At 38.8% G+C, this 17238-nt stretch overlaps 1 protein-coding gene across 1 annotated transcript in view; it reads left to right on the forward strand.

Annotated features, from left to right (window-relative positions):
• The window catches only part of LOC128690078 (integrator complex subunit 8), a 303474-nt gene that overhangs the window by 135708 nt on the left and 150528 nt on the right, over positions 1-17238 (forward strand). The window contains exon 13 of the mRNA XM_070088709.1: positions 12152-12305. Coding sequence (XP_069944810.1) covers positions 12152-12305 — 154 coding nt within the window. The remainder of the gene's footprint in view (positions 1-12151; positions 12306-17238) is intronic.

The raw sequence follows: 17238 nt of genomic DNA on the forward strand, positions 1-17238 counted from the left end.
TCCTCCTCCCCTCCTCCCCTCCCTCCTCCTCCTCCTCCTCCTCCCTCCTCCTTCCTCCTTCCTTCCTCCTCCTCTTCTTCCTCCTCCTCCTTCCTTCCTCCTCCTTCCTTCCTCCTCCTCCTCCTCCTCCTCCTCCTCCTCTTCCTCGTCCTCCACCTCCTCCATTGCTTTTGGTCTCAAACTCCTTGAAATCATGAAATTGATCTTCATTGACACTTCCATCTGTGTTAGAGCATCACTTGGGAAGAGAAGAGTCCCAGATTTGCAGGGAAGTCACATATTTCTTACCGCTAGACATGCTGAAAAAGGACGACTGAAATGGTATTCCCACAATGCACCACTGGCTCCCCGATTTTTTTTATATGGTGCACACTGACCATGGAGACCCATTCTCTCACATGTGGGCCTACCAGCTTTCTCCTGCTTGATTTGAAGCCGCTAGAATTTATGCGTATAGATACGTCAAACATGGTATCTCCTATGACGTACATATACGACCGCGACAGTCAAAGGGTTAAATATAGGGAAAACTTAACTTAGAAACACAACTCATCGCCTGCACAGCCGCCCCTGCAGACGAGGTCTTGAGAAGCTGTCGAAGTCATTCCTCAACGGGCTGAAATGAGTTATAATTTGTAAGATTATAAATTACCCCTAGGGGTGTTATGTTAGCATATTTCATTCACTGATTGCTGACAAATTATGTACTTGTTTGGACTCAAAAGTCCACACCTTACTGCCGACTATAGGTTGATTACAAACTCCTTGCGACTCAAGAACTGCGCAGTCCCCCATACTACAAGAAATTCGTAACCTACCTTGCTCTTGTAGCGTGAGCTATGGTGTTCTTTACACCTTCGACAGGTATCGGTGACTTGATAGAAGCTGAAGTGTTCTTGGATGTCCACGTCTTCCATAGTCTAGGAATACGCACACTGGTACACTATGTTCCACAAGAATTGTCTTTGTTGTTCACAATCTTATCACTAAAGAAGCTGATCACACTTCTCTTAAGTGTTTATTGTGTTTTATGAGATACTTTGTTCACACTAACGCACAGATCAGTGTTCTTTGTTGGTTATCCTGGCATCAGTGTCACTCTCAGTAGAGTCAAAAGTAATCTGAAGACGCCACAACGCCCCACGCCATTAGTGCCCCCAGCACAAAGGAAAAGCTGGCATAGTACCTTTGCTTCCTTGCCACTTCCTCCATGAGGCAAAGCAGAATGTTTGATTCTTGCTATCTTAAGCATAGACAACAATGTCCACTATCTTTACTATGGTAATAAAGTGGGAGCAGGATTTTCCTTAATTGTCCTGCTAAGGTAAGAGATGTACTGTCTCTTATTAAAATACACTCTGCAACACTGGACTGCAAGGGAGGCGGCGGTCGCTTGACCCACGTCCCCATACTGCACTGCATCTGGGATCAATTACTGCTGTAGCAGTAAACAAGATATTTGCCCCTTCTGAGAGGCTAGGCCCCTCAGGGAAAGGGGCTGAAGGGGGCTGATACCCCCCTCTGGAGAAAATTTCTCCACACTGGGGAGAGATTCGCTGCAGGTGAACTATTCATCACTTATCATTAATTTAATTTTCTCACTCGCCACCACTGCTGCTTGTCTTTTCTGAACAGCTTTAGTCTGTGTGGTTTCTGGAGAATCACTAATTTTGTTTTCAACACGGTACTAGTTTGTTTATTGTCCGCTTATTCACTACACCTTTGCTCAAAACGTCAGCTGTCCTGATGATTCCATTTGCATTAGGATATATGGTCACAATTTTTCCAAGTGGCCATTGGGACCTCAGACCATCATTGTCAATAATCACTATGTCACCCGGTCTTAAGGACTTACGATTTTCAGGAACACCAGCTCCATAGAAGTGTTCTCTCAATGAGGTGAGATAGTCTTCTCGCCAAATTTTCTCCCAACGTTCAATCACTTTATTAAGGTGTTTGAATTTACGTCTGAGTTGCTCAGGTTCGAAATAAGTAGGATCCTCTATGATTTCTTTATCATTCATGGGAGGAACAGGTTCGAACCTTCTGCCATGGAGTAAATGAGATGGACTTAACACTTCTAAATTGTCCAGATCATCGGTAACATAAGTTAGAGGTCTGTTGTTGACTCTATTTTCTATTTCAGTCACAACTGTACGGAATTCTTCTAAGTCGATTCTTTGACGATGAAGAGTCTTCCTTAAACAACGTTTTACAATACCGATCATTCTTTCATAAAATCCGCCGTGCCATGGAGATTTAGGAGGAATGTATCTCCAACGACAACTGCGTTGATTCAGCATCTGTTGTACTTCTGGTTGATCAAAGATCTTGCTTATATAAGCAGCACCAGCAACAAAGTTCATTGCATTATCTGAAATCATCAGTCTGGGACATGCCCTTCTGGCTGCAAACCTTCTGAATAATTTGATAAAGGTTTCAGCAGACATGTCAGTGGCTACTTCTAGATGTACTGCTCTAGTTGTAGCACAAGTGAACAAACAGATGTACACCTTGATGGGAACTTTGTCAACTGTTTTGGTTAAAATTATTGGTCCAGTGTAATCTACACCTGTCACCTCAAATGGAGTGATATGACAAACTCTTTCAGAGGGATATGGAGGTGGACCTGGATACTGACATACTCGCATATCGTAGTGACGACAAGTAATACAGTCCTTTATTTGTTTTTTCACACTTTGTCGACCTTGAGGTATCCAGTAGGATTGTCGTATATGACAAAGTGTGTCAGCTACCCCACCATATAACACGTTACTGTGGGCGTTTTGCACAATCAGTTTTGTTAGCCAATGATTCTTGGGGATCAATATTGGATGTATGGCTTCTTTAGGTAGTGAAGAATTATGAATTCTTCTTCGACATCTTATAATCTTTTCTGAGTCGAGATAAAGTCCTAAAGAATTAATCATGACAGGTTTCTTTGGGGATTTATCTTGTGTTTCTAGAAATTTATATTCTGTAGAGAAAACATCTTTCTGTATTAGTTTCACCCAGTATTTAATGGGTTCAAGACATTCATAATCAGGTTTTATTCCTTTAATGAATTTATGGACAAGAGCTGTAACTCTTAAGAGTTTACCCAAAGATGAGTATTTAGATCCATCAATGACTATTTCTGTTGTGTCTGCAGTATTTACACAACTTATTTCTGCTGTGTTCAAGCAGACTGTTTCTTCTGGCATAATGTGAGCTTTTTGCTGAGGCCAGTTATTTTCATCAGAGAGACAGTTCGGTCCGTGGAGCCATAATTTATTATACACAAATTTCTTGAGTGGGACACCACGTGACAACATGTCAGCTGGATTCTCTTGGGTAGAGACGTGGAGAAAGAGATAATCTCTCTGCATCTCTATTATTTCTGCTACTCTGTTCTGTACATAGACCAACTTACTCTTATTATTTCTTAACCACTGGAGAACTGCTTCATTATCACTCCAGATCACGGTTTTTTCAATAGTGAGATGATCAAGTACTTTGTTGAGATAGACAGCTAGTTTTGTACCTACATAGAGTGCTGTCAGTTCCAATTGTGGTACTGTTCTGACCTTCAAGGGTGCTACCCTGGCCTTTGAAGTAATTAGTGTACTTCCTTCAGCATTACTCATGTAAGCTACAGCGCCATAACCTCTGGTTGACACATCACAGAACACATGTAATGTGTACTTGTTTCCCTCTTGACCTATTTGTCTGGGAAATTTAATTTGATGAAGTTGTTTAAACTCCTTGGATATTTCATCCCATGCTTGACTCTTTTCTAGAGGTAATTTCTCATCCCATCCAATTTGCTTCCATGCATCTTGCATAAGTATTTTACCCTTTATGGTAATTGGTGAGACGAGTCCTAGAGGATCAAAACATTGTGATACCTCTGACAGTAAACTACGTTTAGTGAGTGTACTGCATGATTTATTGTTTATCCTTTTGAGACTCAAAGTATCTTCCTGTGTGTTCCAATTAAGTCCCAGCATATTGTTGCAATCAGGAATTTCAGCTTCAGGGAAATCTTCTTTGATAAGTTCCCTTAATTGCTTTGAATTTGTATTCCACATCCTTAGAGGCATATTTGCTTCTTTCATCTCCTTGTTAGCTTCTCTGTATAAGGATTTCAAATCCTCCTCTTTATTTACACTACCTTGAAGATTGTCCACATAGAAACTTTTAAGATTTCTTTGAAGGGACTTTCAGATTTCTTCAAGTGTTTATTGTGTTTTATTTATTTATTTATTTATTTACAATTTGAGCACACATACAGAGGTACAAAAAAATACAGATAAGAGCAGCATGCCAAAGCCACTTATACATGTACTATGCATAGCATTACGGGCTGGCTTAAAATTAACTTGAGATTAACTAAGCAATGATGAAATCAGTGATAAAACATTAATGTAAACTGATTACTATAAAGCACAAGTGAGTATTACAAAGACAGGTCATATGGTTGCATGCATTGTTGTACATTCAGTCGTATGGAGTATTCTGTTAGGTAGTGTATTTAAAAAACAATAAAGTTAGATTGGGTTTTAGGTTTAACATTTATGTGATATAATTGGGAGAAACATTTAAGATATACAATTTATAAGGTTCAGTTATTCAGTATTTATTTGGTTTTGGGTGAGTAGGTGATCTTTGAGAAGAGACTTGAATTTATAAACAGGTAGTGTTTCTTTTATATTTACAGGTAATGAATTCCAGATTTTAGGGCCTTTTATGTGCATTGAGTTTTTGCATAGTGTGAGATGGACACGAGGAACATCAAAGAGTGATCTATGCCTTGTGTTATGGTCATGTGTTCTGTTGAGGTTGGCAAGGAGATGTTTGAGGGGAGGGTTAATATCAGAGTTAAGTGTTCTATGTATGTAATAGGTGCAGTAATAAGTATGGATGTTTTGTATGGTGAGTAGGTTTAGTGTATTGAATATTGGTGGAGTGTGCTGCCTGTAGTGAGAATTTGTTATCATTCTAACTGCAGCCTTTTGTTGGGTAATTAGTGGTCTGAGATGGTTAATTGTTGTTGAGCCCCATGCACAAATTCCATAGGTGAGATAGGGGTAAATAAGAGAGTGATATAGGGCCAGGAGGGCTGACTGTGGAGCATAGTACCGTATCTTCGATAGTATGCCTACCGTCTTGGAAATTTTCTTTGAAATTTGTTGTATATGTGTATGAAATTTGAGTCTATTATCAAGGTGGATTCCTAAGAATTTTCCCTCTGTTAGCTTTGTGATAGGTGATCCGTTTATCATTATGTTAAGAGGGACATCTGTAGCTCTGTTACCAAACTGAATGAAGTAGGTTTTGTCAATGTTTAGTGTAAGTTTGTTAGTCCTCATCCAGGTAGATATTTTCTGTAATTCGGTATTTACAGTATTGGCTAGCGTGACTGGGCTCGGGTGGGAGAAGACGTATGTAGTGTCATCTGCAAATAGTGTGGGTTTGAGCAATTGCGAAGCATTTGGTAGGTCATTTATGTATAGGAGAAAGAGAAGAGGGCCAAGGACACTTCCCTGTGGGACACTAACTGTAATTGGTTGTGCAGAAGAGTTTTCCCCATTTGCGTACACATATTGGCTTCTGTTGCTGAGGTATGACTTGAGGTAGTTGAGGGAGTGCCCTCTTATACCATAGTGTGACAATTTTACGTGGAGCAAGTCATGGTCAACTGTATCAAAAGCTTTACGTAAGTCAATGAAGATCCCCAGTGGGACTTCTTTTTTCTCTATTGCAGTGTATATATGTTCTAGCATGTGTATAATAGCATCATTAGTATTTTTATTTGGCCTGAATCCAAATTGGCAGGGGTTGAGTATGTTTTGGGAGATAAGGTAGGAGTAGATTCGTTTATGAATTAATTTTTCGAAGATTTTTGAGAGAGGGTGTAAGTTAGATATTGGCCTATAGTTATTCAACTCTGTTTGGTCTCCTCCTTTGTGGATCGGGGTGACCCTTGCTATTTTGAGTACTGTAGGGAAGGTGGAGGATTCAATGGATTTGTTGAAGAGTGTTGCAATGATTGGTGATAGCACTTGTGACACTTTTTTGTATATAAAGGGTGGTAAGGTATTTAAATCTCCTGCCTTGTTTTTTAGTGCGTTGATAATAAGGGAGACTTCGTATGGGTTAGTCGGAGCTAGGAACAGTGTGTTCAGGTAGTTGCCGGTGAGGTAGTCATTTGGTGGGGTATCTGAGCTTGGGATTTTATTGGCAAGGATTTGTCCTATAGTGGAGAAGAAATCATTGAGTCTGTTTGCTGTTTCTGTTGGTGGGAGTTGGGGTTCATCTGATTTTGCTAATTTTATTTCGCTATTTCGTGATATCTTTTTTGTTCCCAGAATTTCTGGTAGGGTTTTCCAGGTCTTTTTTATAGTATGCCTACAGTCTTGGAGATTTTCTTGGTGATTTGTTGTATGTGTGTCCGGAACTTAAGGCTACTGTCAAGGTGGATACCTAGGAATTTTCCCTCTGTGAGTCTTGTGACTGATGATTCATTTAGTGTTATGTTAATTGGATCATTTGCAGCTTTGTTTCCAAACTGAATGAAATAGGTTTTTTCAGTGTTCAGGGTAAGTTTGTTAGTCATCATCCAGTCAGATATTTTCTGTAATTCGGCATTAACTGTGTTTGCTAGTATGACTGCGTTTGGGTGGGAAAAGACATATGTAGTGTCATCTGCAAATAATATGGGTTTGAGTAGCTGTGATGCATTCGGTAGATCATTGATGTAGATGAGAAAGAGGAGTGGTCAAAGGACACTTCCTTGTGGGACTCCTACTGTGATTGGTTGGGTGGAAGAGTTTGCATCGTTTGCATACACATATTGAATTCTGTTACTAAGGTATGATTTTAGGTAGTTGTGGGAGTGGCCTCTGATACCATAGTGCATTAGTTTGGAGTACAGCAGTTCATGATTGACTGGATCGATAGCTTTACATAAATCAGTGAAAATGCCCAGCGGGACTTCTTTCTTTTCGAGTGCGGTATATATTAGTTCTAGCATGTGTATGATGGCATCATTTGTGCTTTTATTATCCCTGAATCCAAACTGACAAGGGTTTAATATGTTGTGTGATACGAAGTAGGAATAGATCCGTCTATGAATTAATTTTTCAAAGATTTTAGAGAGCAGTGGTAAGTTAGATATTGATCTATAATTATTCAAGTCAGCTTGGTCACCTCCTTTGTGGATCGGAGTGACCCTCGCTATTTTGAGGACTGTTGGGAAGGTAGATGATTCAATGGGTTTGTTAAAGAGCGTTGCAATAACTGGTGACAGTACTTGAGAAGCTTTTTTATACATAAAAGCAGGCAAGTTATTTATGTCCCCTGCCTTGTTTTTAAGTGTGTTTATGATGATCGTAACTTCTATGGGGTTGGTTGGAGCTAGGAATAGCGTATTTGGGTAGGTACCCATGAGGTAGTCTGATGGATGGGTGTTTGTGCGTGGTATTTTGTGTGCTAGATTTTTTCCTATGGTGGAGAAGAAAACATTAAGTCTGTTTGCTGTTTTGGTTGGAGTGAGTAGGGGTTCATCTGATTTTGTTAGTTTGATTGCTTTGTTTTTGGGTAACTTTTTAGTTCCAAGAATTTCAGATAGAGTTTTCCAGTTTCTTTTCATATCACCTTTGATGTTATGTAATCTATTTTCATAATACAATTTTTTTGACCTTATCAGGCTGGTAAGTGCTGACGAGTAACTTTTCGACTGTTCTCTAGTTATTTGACCGATTCTATACTGTTTTTCATATTTGTGCTTTGTGTTAATGGATTTGAGGATGCTTGGTGTTAGCCAGGGATTATTCAGTCTCTTTGCTATGATCTGTTTAGTTTTTTGGGGGCAAAAAAGAGGCTTTGGGCTTTTTTTAGAAAATTATTTATACATTCATTCATATCTGTATGTGTTTCGAGCTCATTTTTGCCAATCGACGTTATTCATAGCTGCTATAAAGTTGTTAACTGCTGTCTCGTTATGTAGTCTGAAGGTTACTGTAGTAATGTCTTGTGGCAGTTTGCCCAGATTAGTTATGAGAAAGGTTGGGTAGTGGTCTGTAGTGTTGTCTGTGATAATGCCTGATTTTAAAAGGGATATAGCGTTTGTCCAGATGTGGTCTATTACGGAGATGCTTGTCTCGGTGATTCTTGTAGGTTTAGATATTGCTGGTAGCAACAGGCAGTTACTGTGTTTGTGAATTCAGTTACTTGTGGGTCCTGGTTGTGTAGTATGTGTATGTTGAAATCTCCAGTTAGTAGTAGGTGGTCTTTATTCATGTGTGCATCAGTAATCATGTTTCCTAGTTTTTCACTAAAGTGGTAAATGTTTGACTGTGGTACTCTGTAGATGTTTATAACTGTGAGGGTTTTTTTGCAGGTCTTTTGATTTAAATTTGGCTATGATATATTTTCCATGTTCGTCCCTTGTGCAAGATTTATTGATACATTTGAGTTGATTTGAGTAGTATATAGCTGTTCCTTCCCCTTGCTGGTCTGTTCTACAGTTGTGTATGACCATGTAGCCAGGAATGGTATAGACATCTGTAATATCAGGCTTAAGCCAGGTTTCTGCGAGTGTGATGATTGATATATTGGAATGAAGGGAATTGAGTAATGCTGTGAGGTCGTCATAACGTTTGCTCAAGGATCTGACATTGTAGTTAAAGATGGTTATGTTATTGTTTGCACTGAGTAATGTCTTTGCTTGGTCTGCTATATAGTAATTACAGTTGCTGTTTGATTCGTGTAATTCATTTAGTAAAAAATTTACATCAGGATCTATGCCTGTAATCATAAGATGAGAGTAATTTGTCAAACTAGATTTTCTGAGTAAAATACTATAAGATTTATATTGAATCTTCAACTAGACTTATGAATAAGACTTTGTAATTATTCTAAAACTTGTACAAATTTAAAAGAAAAAGGGATTATTACAGAATAGATAATTCAGTTATACACTTAAGCATCTAATAGCACCTCAATTATTTTAACAAATGTGAGTTTATAAACTACGGTAGATATTTACAGCTAAAATAAAGGAGCTAGTGAATATAATAATAAAAGAATGTATTAAAAACAAAATCAGTAGCACCTGAGGTAGTCAGTAGCACCTGGAGTATTTTAATAAATGTGACTATATGGACAAGAGAGTGCAGTAAGCTGCTATGGGACGAAATTCATAAGGCATATGAATATGAAAATGTTGTGCTAATGGGAGATTTTAACTTTAGACAAATTGATTGGAACAATGTGACAGAAAATCTTGAGTCTAGTGACTTTCTTGATATGGTTCAGGATTGCTTTTTAAAACAGTTTGTGACAGAACCAACTAGATAAAATACTCTACTCGACTTGGTTCTTGCCAACAAAGAATCACTATTTAATAATCTTTAGGTTAATGATGAGCTTGGGGAAAGCAATCACAAATCACTTAGTTTCAATATATCATGGAGTTACCCAGATAACTGCAATCAAACCTGTCCCAGACTTTTGCTTGGCCGATTTTATGGGACTGAAAAGTTACCTGGGTGGGCTAAATTGAGATGTCCTGACTATAGATCAGGTAGGTGGCCTTGGTTGCCAGTATGACATTTTTTAGAGCATAATTCTAGCTGCACAGACAACTTTTGTTCTGGGTAGAGAAATTAGATATAACAAAAATTATCCCAAATGGATAAACAATAGATTAAAACATCTCATTATCATAAGAGAGGCATATATAGGCATATCAAAAGAGGGGAGGGGCAGTTAACAAATCAATATATTCAATTAAAGAGAGAACTAAAAAAAGAATAAGAAAAGCAAAAAGGGATTATGAGGCTAAGGTCGCAAGGGATTCGAAGACTAGCCCAAAAGGGTTCTTTCATGTATACAGAAGTAAGATTAGGGACAAGATAGGCCCACTTAAGAGTAACTCAGGTCAGATCACTGATAGTGATAAGGATGTGTGTGAAATTTTCAATACTTCCTCTCAGTTTTTACCTGGGAAAATACTAGCGAAATTCCAGAAATAATAGATTATGTAGAACAGGTCGATAATAAACTGTGGACGATTGTGGTAACTAGTGACATGGTTTTCAGACAAATAGAGAAATTAAACCCTAACAAATCCCCAGGCCCTGATGAACTGTTTGCAAGGGTCTTAAAGGAATGTAAAGAAGAACTTAGCGTACCTTTGGCTGATCTTCTCAACATATCACTGCAAACTAGCATAGTGCCTGATAAATGGAAAATAGCAAATGTAATACCTATTTACAAGGGAGGTGACAGGTCTTTAGCTTCGAACTATAGACCAATAAGCCTTACCTCCATAGTGGGAAAATTTATGGAATCAATAATTGCCGAAGCAATTCGTAGCCATCTCAGAAGGCATAAATTGATTAATGAATCTCAGCACGGTTTTACAAAGGGGCCTTCCTGTCTTCCAAATTTACTAACTTTCTTCACTAAGTTATTTGAGGAGGTAGGTCATGGTATTGAATGTGATATTGTGTAAATGGACTTCAGTAAGGTTTTCAATCGAGTTCCACATCAGAGGCTATTGAGGAAACTTAAGGCACACTAAATAGGAGGAGAAATTTTTTTCTGGGTTGAGGCATGGTTGACGAATAGGCAGCAGAGAGTTTGCATAAATGGGGAGAAATCAAAATAGGGGCACATCACAAGCGGTGTTCCACAGGGGTCAGTTTTGGGCCCCTTGTTGTTCACAATCTAGATAAACGACATAGATGAGGGAATAAATAGCGACATAAGTAAATTTGCTGATGACACCAAAATAGGCCGTCCAATTCATTCTAATGAGGACATTAGAGCACTCCAGGATGTGATTTGAATAGACTCATTCAGTGGTCAGAGGAGTGGCAGATGTAGTTTAATATAGATAAATGCAAAGTTCTAAACATTGGACAGGAAAATAACCATGCCACATATAAACTGAATAATGTAGATCTTAATATTACGGATTGCGAAAAGGATTTAGGAGTTCTGGTTAGTAGTAATCTAAAACCAAGGCAACAGTGCATTAGTGTTTGCAGTAAAGCTAACAGAATCCTTGGCTTCATAGCAAGAAGTATAAATAATAGAAGTCCTCAGGTTGTTCTTCAACTTTATATATCTGGTTATGCCTCATTTAGATTATGCTGCACAGTTTTGGTCACCATATTACAGAATGGATATAAATGCACTGGAAAACGTACAAAGGAGGATGACAAAGTTGATTCCATGTATCAGAAATCTTCCCTATAAGGGTAGACTGAGGGCCCTGAATCTGCACACTGTAGAAAGGCATAGAATTAGCGGGGGATATGATTGAGGTATATAAATGGAAAACAGGAATAAATAAAGGGGATGTAAATAGCGTACTAAAAATATCTAACTTAGACAGGACTCACAGCAATGGCTTTAAATTGGAAAAATTCAGATTCAGGAAGGATATAGGAAAGCACTGGTTTGGTAATAGAGTTGTGGATGAGTGGAAAAAACTCCCGAGTAAGTAAGTAAGTACCGTCATAGATGTTAAGACGTTGTGTAGTTTTAAAAATAGGTTGGATAAATACATGAGTGGGTGTGGGTGGGTGAGAGTTATACCTGACGAGCTTGTGCTACTAGGTCGGATGCAGTGCTCCTCCTTTAAGTGACATGTCTGACCTCACTAGGTCAAGGCATTGACTTAAGCCATTGGGGGAATTGGAGCTGCCTCACATAGACCAGTAGGCCTGTTGCAGTGTTTCTTCTTTCTTATGTTCTTATGAGGGCAAATATTCTATTAGTGGGATGGATTTGTGAAGGATCTGCCTAGTATGGGCCATCAGGCCTGCTGTAGTGTTCCTCCTTTCTTAGGTTCTTATGTTCTTATAACATTTCATCCTTGTAAGGTAACAGCTGAAAATGTATGTAGTCACTAAGAATGCAGGGTGTTGAAGTGACTTTAATTGGTGTTACAGAAAGTCAATCATTATTTGGAAATGCTTTATGAATACTACAGTGTATACTAATGAGCTCTTATGTTATATTAGTCACCTGAAATATGAAGTAGGATTACTTGAAGTAACTTTTGTTTTGCCCAGTCTTCACTTAACTTTAATTTTTGTTAGTGTAGCTATTATGTGTGTTGTCTGAATATTTACAGATTTAATTTTTATTGCAGAGTTTCCAGAGTTCATTAGATATTCTTGAAGAAGCTAGTAGCCATGCAAGCACACTTCCAGGCAGAGAAACTGTACGCCTCTGCAAACTGCTCACTTGGTTGATACTCATGACTAAAATACAACACTGCTTGCATCAGTTACCTTGTGTGGACAGTAAGTAACTTTTTTGAAACTGAAATTTTTTTTTTATTGCATTAGTTGTTTCCCACTAAAGTAGAGTGACCCACAGAAGGAAATGCATTTGCCATCACTCATTCAGTAGTTCTTTTGCCAGAGATGCTCATACCTCTCACTTTAAATGATCCTCTCATCTACAACATGCCTGCCCATCCTTCTGAGTGTAGGTACTCTACTTCAAACCTCTAGGACTTTAGTCTAGCTAACTGTTTTTTTTTTTTTCTCAACAAGTCGGCCGTCTCCCACCGAGGCAGGGTGACCCAAAAAGAAAGAAAATCCCCAAAAAGAAAATACTTTCATCATCATTCAACACTTTCACCTCACTCACACATAATCACTGTTTTTGCAGAGGTGCTCAGAACACAACAGTTTAGAAGCATATACGTATAAAGATACACAACATATCTCTCCAAACTGCTAATATCCCGAACCCCTCCTTTAGAGTGCAGGCATTGTACTTCCCATTTCCAGGACTCAAGTCCGGCTATACAAAAATAACCGGTTTCCCTGAATCCCTTCACTAAATATTACCCTGCTCACACTCCAGCAGATCGTCAGGTCCCAAATACCATTTGTCTCCATTCACTCCTATCGAACACACTCATGCACGCCTGCTGGAAGTCCAAGCCCCTCGCCCACAAAACCTCCCTTACTCCTTCCTGGTTTTACCTGTACATATTGTACATAGCGTTTTGAGAGAGATTTATACAGCTTGCAGGTGTTCCTCACTTTAGATTCTGTATTATCAAATTCAGTTATCTGCAATAAACCCAGTTCTGTCAGTACCTAGCCTTTCCATTGAGGTAATTTGATGCTGGTGAAGGGTTCATGATCCAAGAAAGTGTACTTAATCTTCCCTTGCTGGAATGAACCAGATTGTCTCCTAGTTTCCCTGTTCCTTTGACCCCTAAAAGGTGTCACCTCACCTGTTTCTATAATAATATTGTACCAGTCATTTGCAACCTGCAAAATAAGTTCATGCTTATGCAATCATTGCATCCTTGACAATTCCCCAGTACACCCTAATATGGCACAACCTTGCTGACCTAGCCTCACTGTGCATGTGTGCAGAGCTCACATTGATTCAGTAGAGATTGGTCAAGAATGCACATATGAGACTCACCCTCACATTAGACACACTGATTTTAGGAGGGTTATTTAGTTTTTATGCCTTGTGATTACTTTTTCCTAGGTAGTAGGTTGGTAGACAGCAACCACCCAGGGAGGTACTACCGTCCTGCCAAGTGAGTGTAAAACGAAAGCCTGTAATTGTTTTACATGATGGTAGGATTCCTGGTGTCTGTTTTCCTGTCTCGTAAGCATGCAAGATTTCAGGTACGTCTTGCTACTTCTTCTTACACTTAGGTCACACTACACATACATGTACAAGCATATATATATGTACACACCCCTCTGGGTTTTCTTCTATTTTCTTACTAGTTCTTGTTCTTGTTTATTTCCTGTTCTCTCCATGGGGAAGTGGAACAGAATTCTTCCTCCGTAAGCCATGCGTGTTGTAAGAGGCGACTAAAATGGCAGGAGCAAAGGGCTAGTAACCCCTTCTCCTGTATATATTACTAAATGTAAAAGGAGAAGCTTACGTTTTTCCTTTTGGGCCACCCCGCCTCGGTGGATACGGCCGGTGTGTTGAAAGAAAGAAGATTTAGTTTTTATGCCTTGTGATTGCTTTTTTCTAGGTAGTAGGTTGGTAGACAGCAACCGCCCAGGGAGGCACTACCGTCCTGCCAAGTGAGTGTAAAACAGAAGCCTGTAATTGTTTTACACGATGGTAGGATTGCTGGTGTCTTTTTTTTTGTCTCATACACATGCAAGATTTCAGGTACGTCTTGCTACTTCTACTCACACTACAAATACATGTACAAGCATATATATACACACCTCTCTGGGTTTTCTTCTATTTTCTTTCTAGTTATTGTTCTTGTTTATTTCCTCTTACCTCCATGGGGAAGTGGAACAGAATTCTTCCTCCGTAAGCCATGCATGTTGTAAGAGGCGACTAAAATGCCAGGAGCAAGGGGCTAGTAACCCCTTCTCCTGTATGTATTACTAAATGTAAAAGGAGAATCTTTCGTTTTTCCTTTTGGGCCACTTCGCCTCGGTGGGATACGGCTGGTGTGTTGAAAGAAAAGAAAGATTACTTTTTTTTCATTTACTGTATACAGTTGAACCCCTGAATTTACGAAGCCTAGGTTCCTAGAGTCTTTATTAATCTTGAAGTAACATATACCATATTTTCCGGCATATACGGCACTCTTATTCCCCCCTGCTTTCCCAAACAAGTTGCAATAAATCACCCTGTGCCTTGTATGCTCAAGGTCAAGATCAAGGGCAGGCTTTGGGTTAATAGCAGTGGTGATTTCAGTGGTGTACTACTGGTAAACCAAACTCTAAATGCCCCCATCCCTTACAGTAGTGATGGCAGTGAAGCAGACAACAGTGTGCACAAGGTCACACTTCTTTCAGCTACTTTGTGCACGTAACCAACCACCGACTGGCTCACTCATTTTACAGCAAGAACTGTACTATTTTTTCCTAGAATTTGCCTGCCAAAATTAAGGGTGTGGTGTGGCAGGGAAATATGGTAATTCAAATTCCATGGCTAGTTTCACTCTTCCATTTCTTTTTCTGGTCATATCTATTGCTCTGATGTGGTAAATATTGACATTCATAAAACAGAATAATAAAAGAGAGAAGGGAGTTAGTTATAGTAAATCTAGTGAATACATTTTAAGCAAACTCCTTTTACTAGTTCTCAATTTAGGAGTTGCACTCCAAAAAAAAAAAAAAAATAGACAGAGCAAAAAAAAAAGAAGTCTACATTCCATGATTTATTTGTAGCAAAAACAATACAAACTTGCTTCAAATTCACCAAAAAATGTGTGTACAAGAAATGAATGCATTTTATAAATGGTAGTTTTTTCAAAATGTCACCATAGACCCAGCTCAGAAAAAGACAATGGTGTATTTGTTTAAGTATTGTTCAAATAGATTTTCTTAAGAAGAGAAAGGCTTTAGAGGTTAGAAATAATGTAGAAAGTAATTTTCAGAAAATTTCCTTATGCAATTTGACTCCCATGTTTGTTTTTTTTAACCTTCTCTCTTTAAATAGTGTTCTTATTACATTCAAATTCATCTTAATGAGAGAAAATAAATAGATTTGGGCCATGGAAATTCAGTCAGTACATGTTTTGTTTTATTTGATATTTATTAACACATGGGCCAATTCCCACCAAGGCAGGGTGGCCCCCCAAAAAAAAACTTTCACAATCATTCACTCCATCACTGTCTTGCCAGAGGCATGCCTACACTACAGTTACAAAACTGCAACATTAACACCCCTCCTTCAGAGTGCAAACACTGTACTTCCCATCTCCAGGACTCAAATCCGGCCTGCCATTTTCCCTGAATCCCTTCATAAATGCTACTTTGCTCAGACTCCAACAGCATGTCAAGTATTTAAAACCATTTGTCTCCATTCACTTCTATCAAATACGCTCAGTATATATTGATTGATATTGTAGGTTTAACTTTCAATTTACGGGTCATGTGTCATGCACTGGAGCTTCATACATAAGACTATGGATATCACATTCTGGTAGATCTGGAGTTTCTTATGCAGGATATCACATTCCAGCAGGTCTGGTGCCATGCAAAAAGAAAATTACTGTCCCGAAAAACCTGTGAATAATTGAAATTCCCTTCAGTTAAAATTGTAAATTAGGATAATGATGAATTTTGAGGCTTGACTGTAGAATGTTCAACAAAATATTGTACAATGTTCAACAAGATACTGTACAATGTTCAGCAAGATACTGTAGTGTTCAACAAGATACAGTAGGGCCCGACTTATACGGCAGGTTAGGTTCCAGGCTTCCACCGTAAAGCGGAAATCGCCGTGTTTATAAATGCATATAAATATTAGATAACAAATTTACACTAACATATATTAAGTTAGCAATAGAACTAGGTATTAAAAATAATAAAAAAGTAAAATACACATGTAGTACACTCATTACTTACCTTAAAATATTTGTAGTCTTAATCTAGGGTGAGATGAGTAGTATTTATTGTAAGAAATCAAGTGTGGTATGTATGGCAACCAGTCAGGCTACCAGGCCAACTCACCAACACATAATATTCTATGACATTTAAGCGTCCCAGAGCGATAAAATGCATATACAGTTCACTCATTACTTACCTTAAAATATTTGTAGTCTTAATGTAGGGTCAGAGGTGAGTAAACGAGATAAAACGAATAAATGAGAGAGAGAGAAAGAATGAGTACATAAGAGAGGACAGGCACAGAGTTATGTAAACAGACCAGGTGAACGCAAGTTTTGTAAACAAAGTGTACACGTCTGGTTTGTGTACAAGTTGTCTCTACATTGATATGGTAGAATAAGTAAAGAAGAACATTCCCATTCTCATGTTATTTATTATTATTTGGACATGATACATAGTTGTACAAAAGAAATACAGTGGAACCTCAAATATCGAACTTAATCCGTTCCATGAGTATTTCAAATAAGAGGCTTTATAGTTGTACAAATTTTTAGGAAGTTTCATGAGTTACTGAGCATTCAAGTGAATGGAGTACTCTATTAGGTAATGTAATTACAAAAAACATAGTTTGATACGTTCACTGGGCTCTGGTGGCCTGGTGGTTAACGCTCTCGCTTCACACGGTGAGGTGCCTGGGTTCGATTCCCAGCCAGAGTAGAAACATTGGACGTGTTTCTTTCCACCTGTTGTCTATGTTCCCCATCAGTAAAATGGGTACTTGGGTGTTAGTCGACTGGTGTGGGTCGCATCCTGGGACACTGACCTAAGGAGGCCTGGTCACAGACCGGGCCGCGGGGGCGTTGACCCCCGGAACTCTCTCCAGGTA

This window comes from Cherax quadricarinatus, chromosome 25, assembly GCF_038502225.1.
Source record: "Cherax quadricarinatus isolate ZL_2023a chromosome 25, ASM3850222v1, whole genome shotgun sequence".
NCBI classification, from domain to species: Eukaryota; Metazoa; Arthropoda; class Malacostraca; order Decapoda; family Parastacidae; genus Cherax; species Cherax quadricarinatus.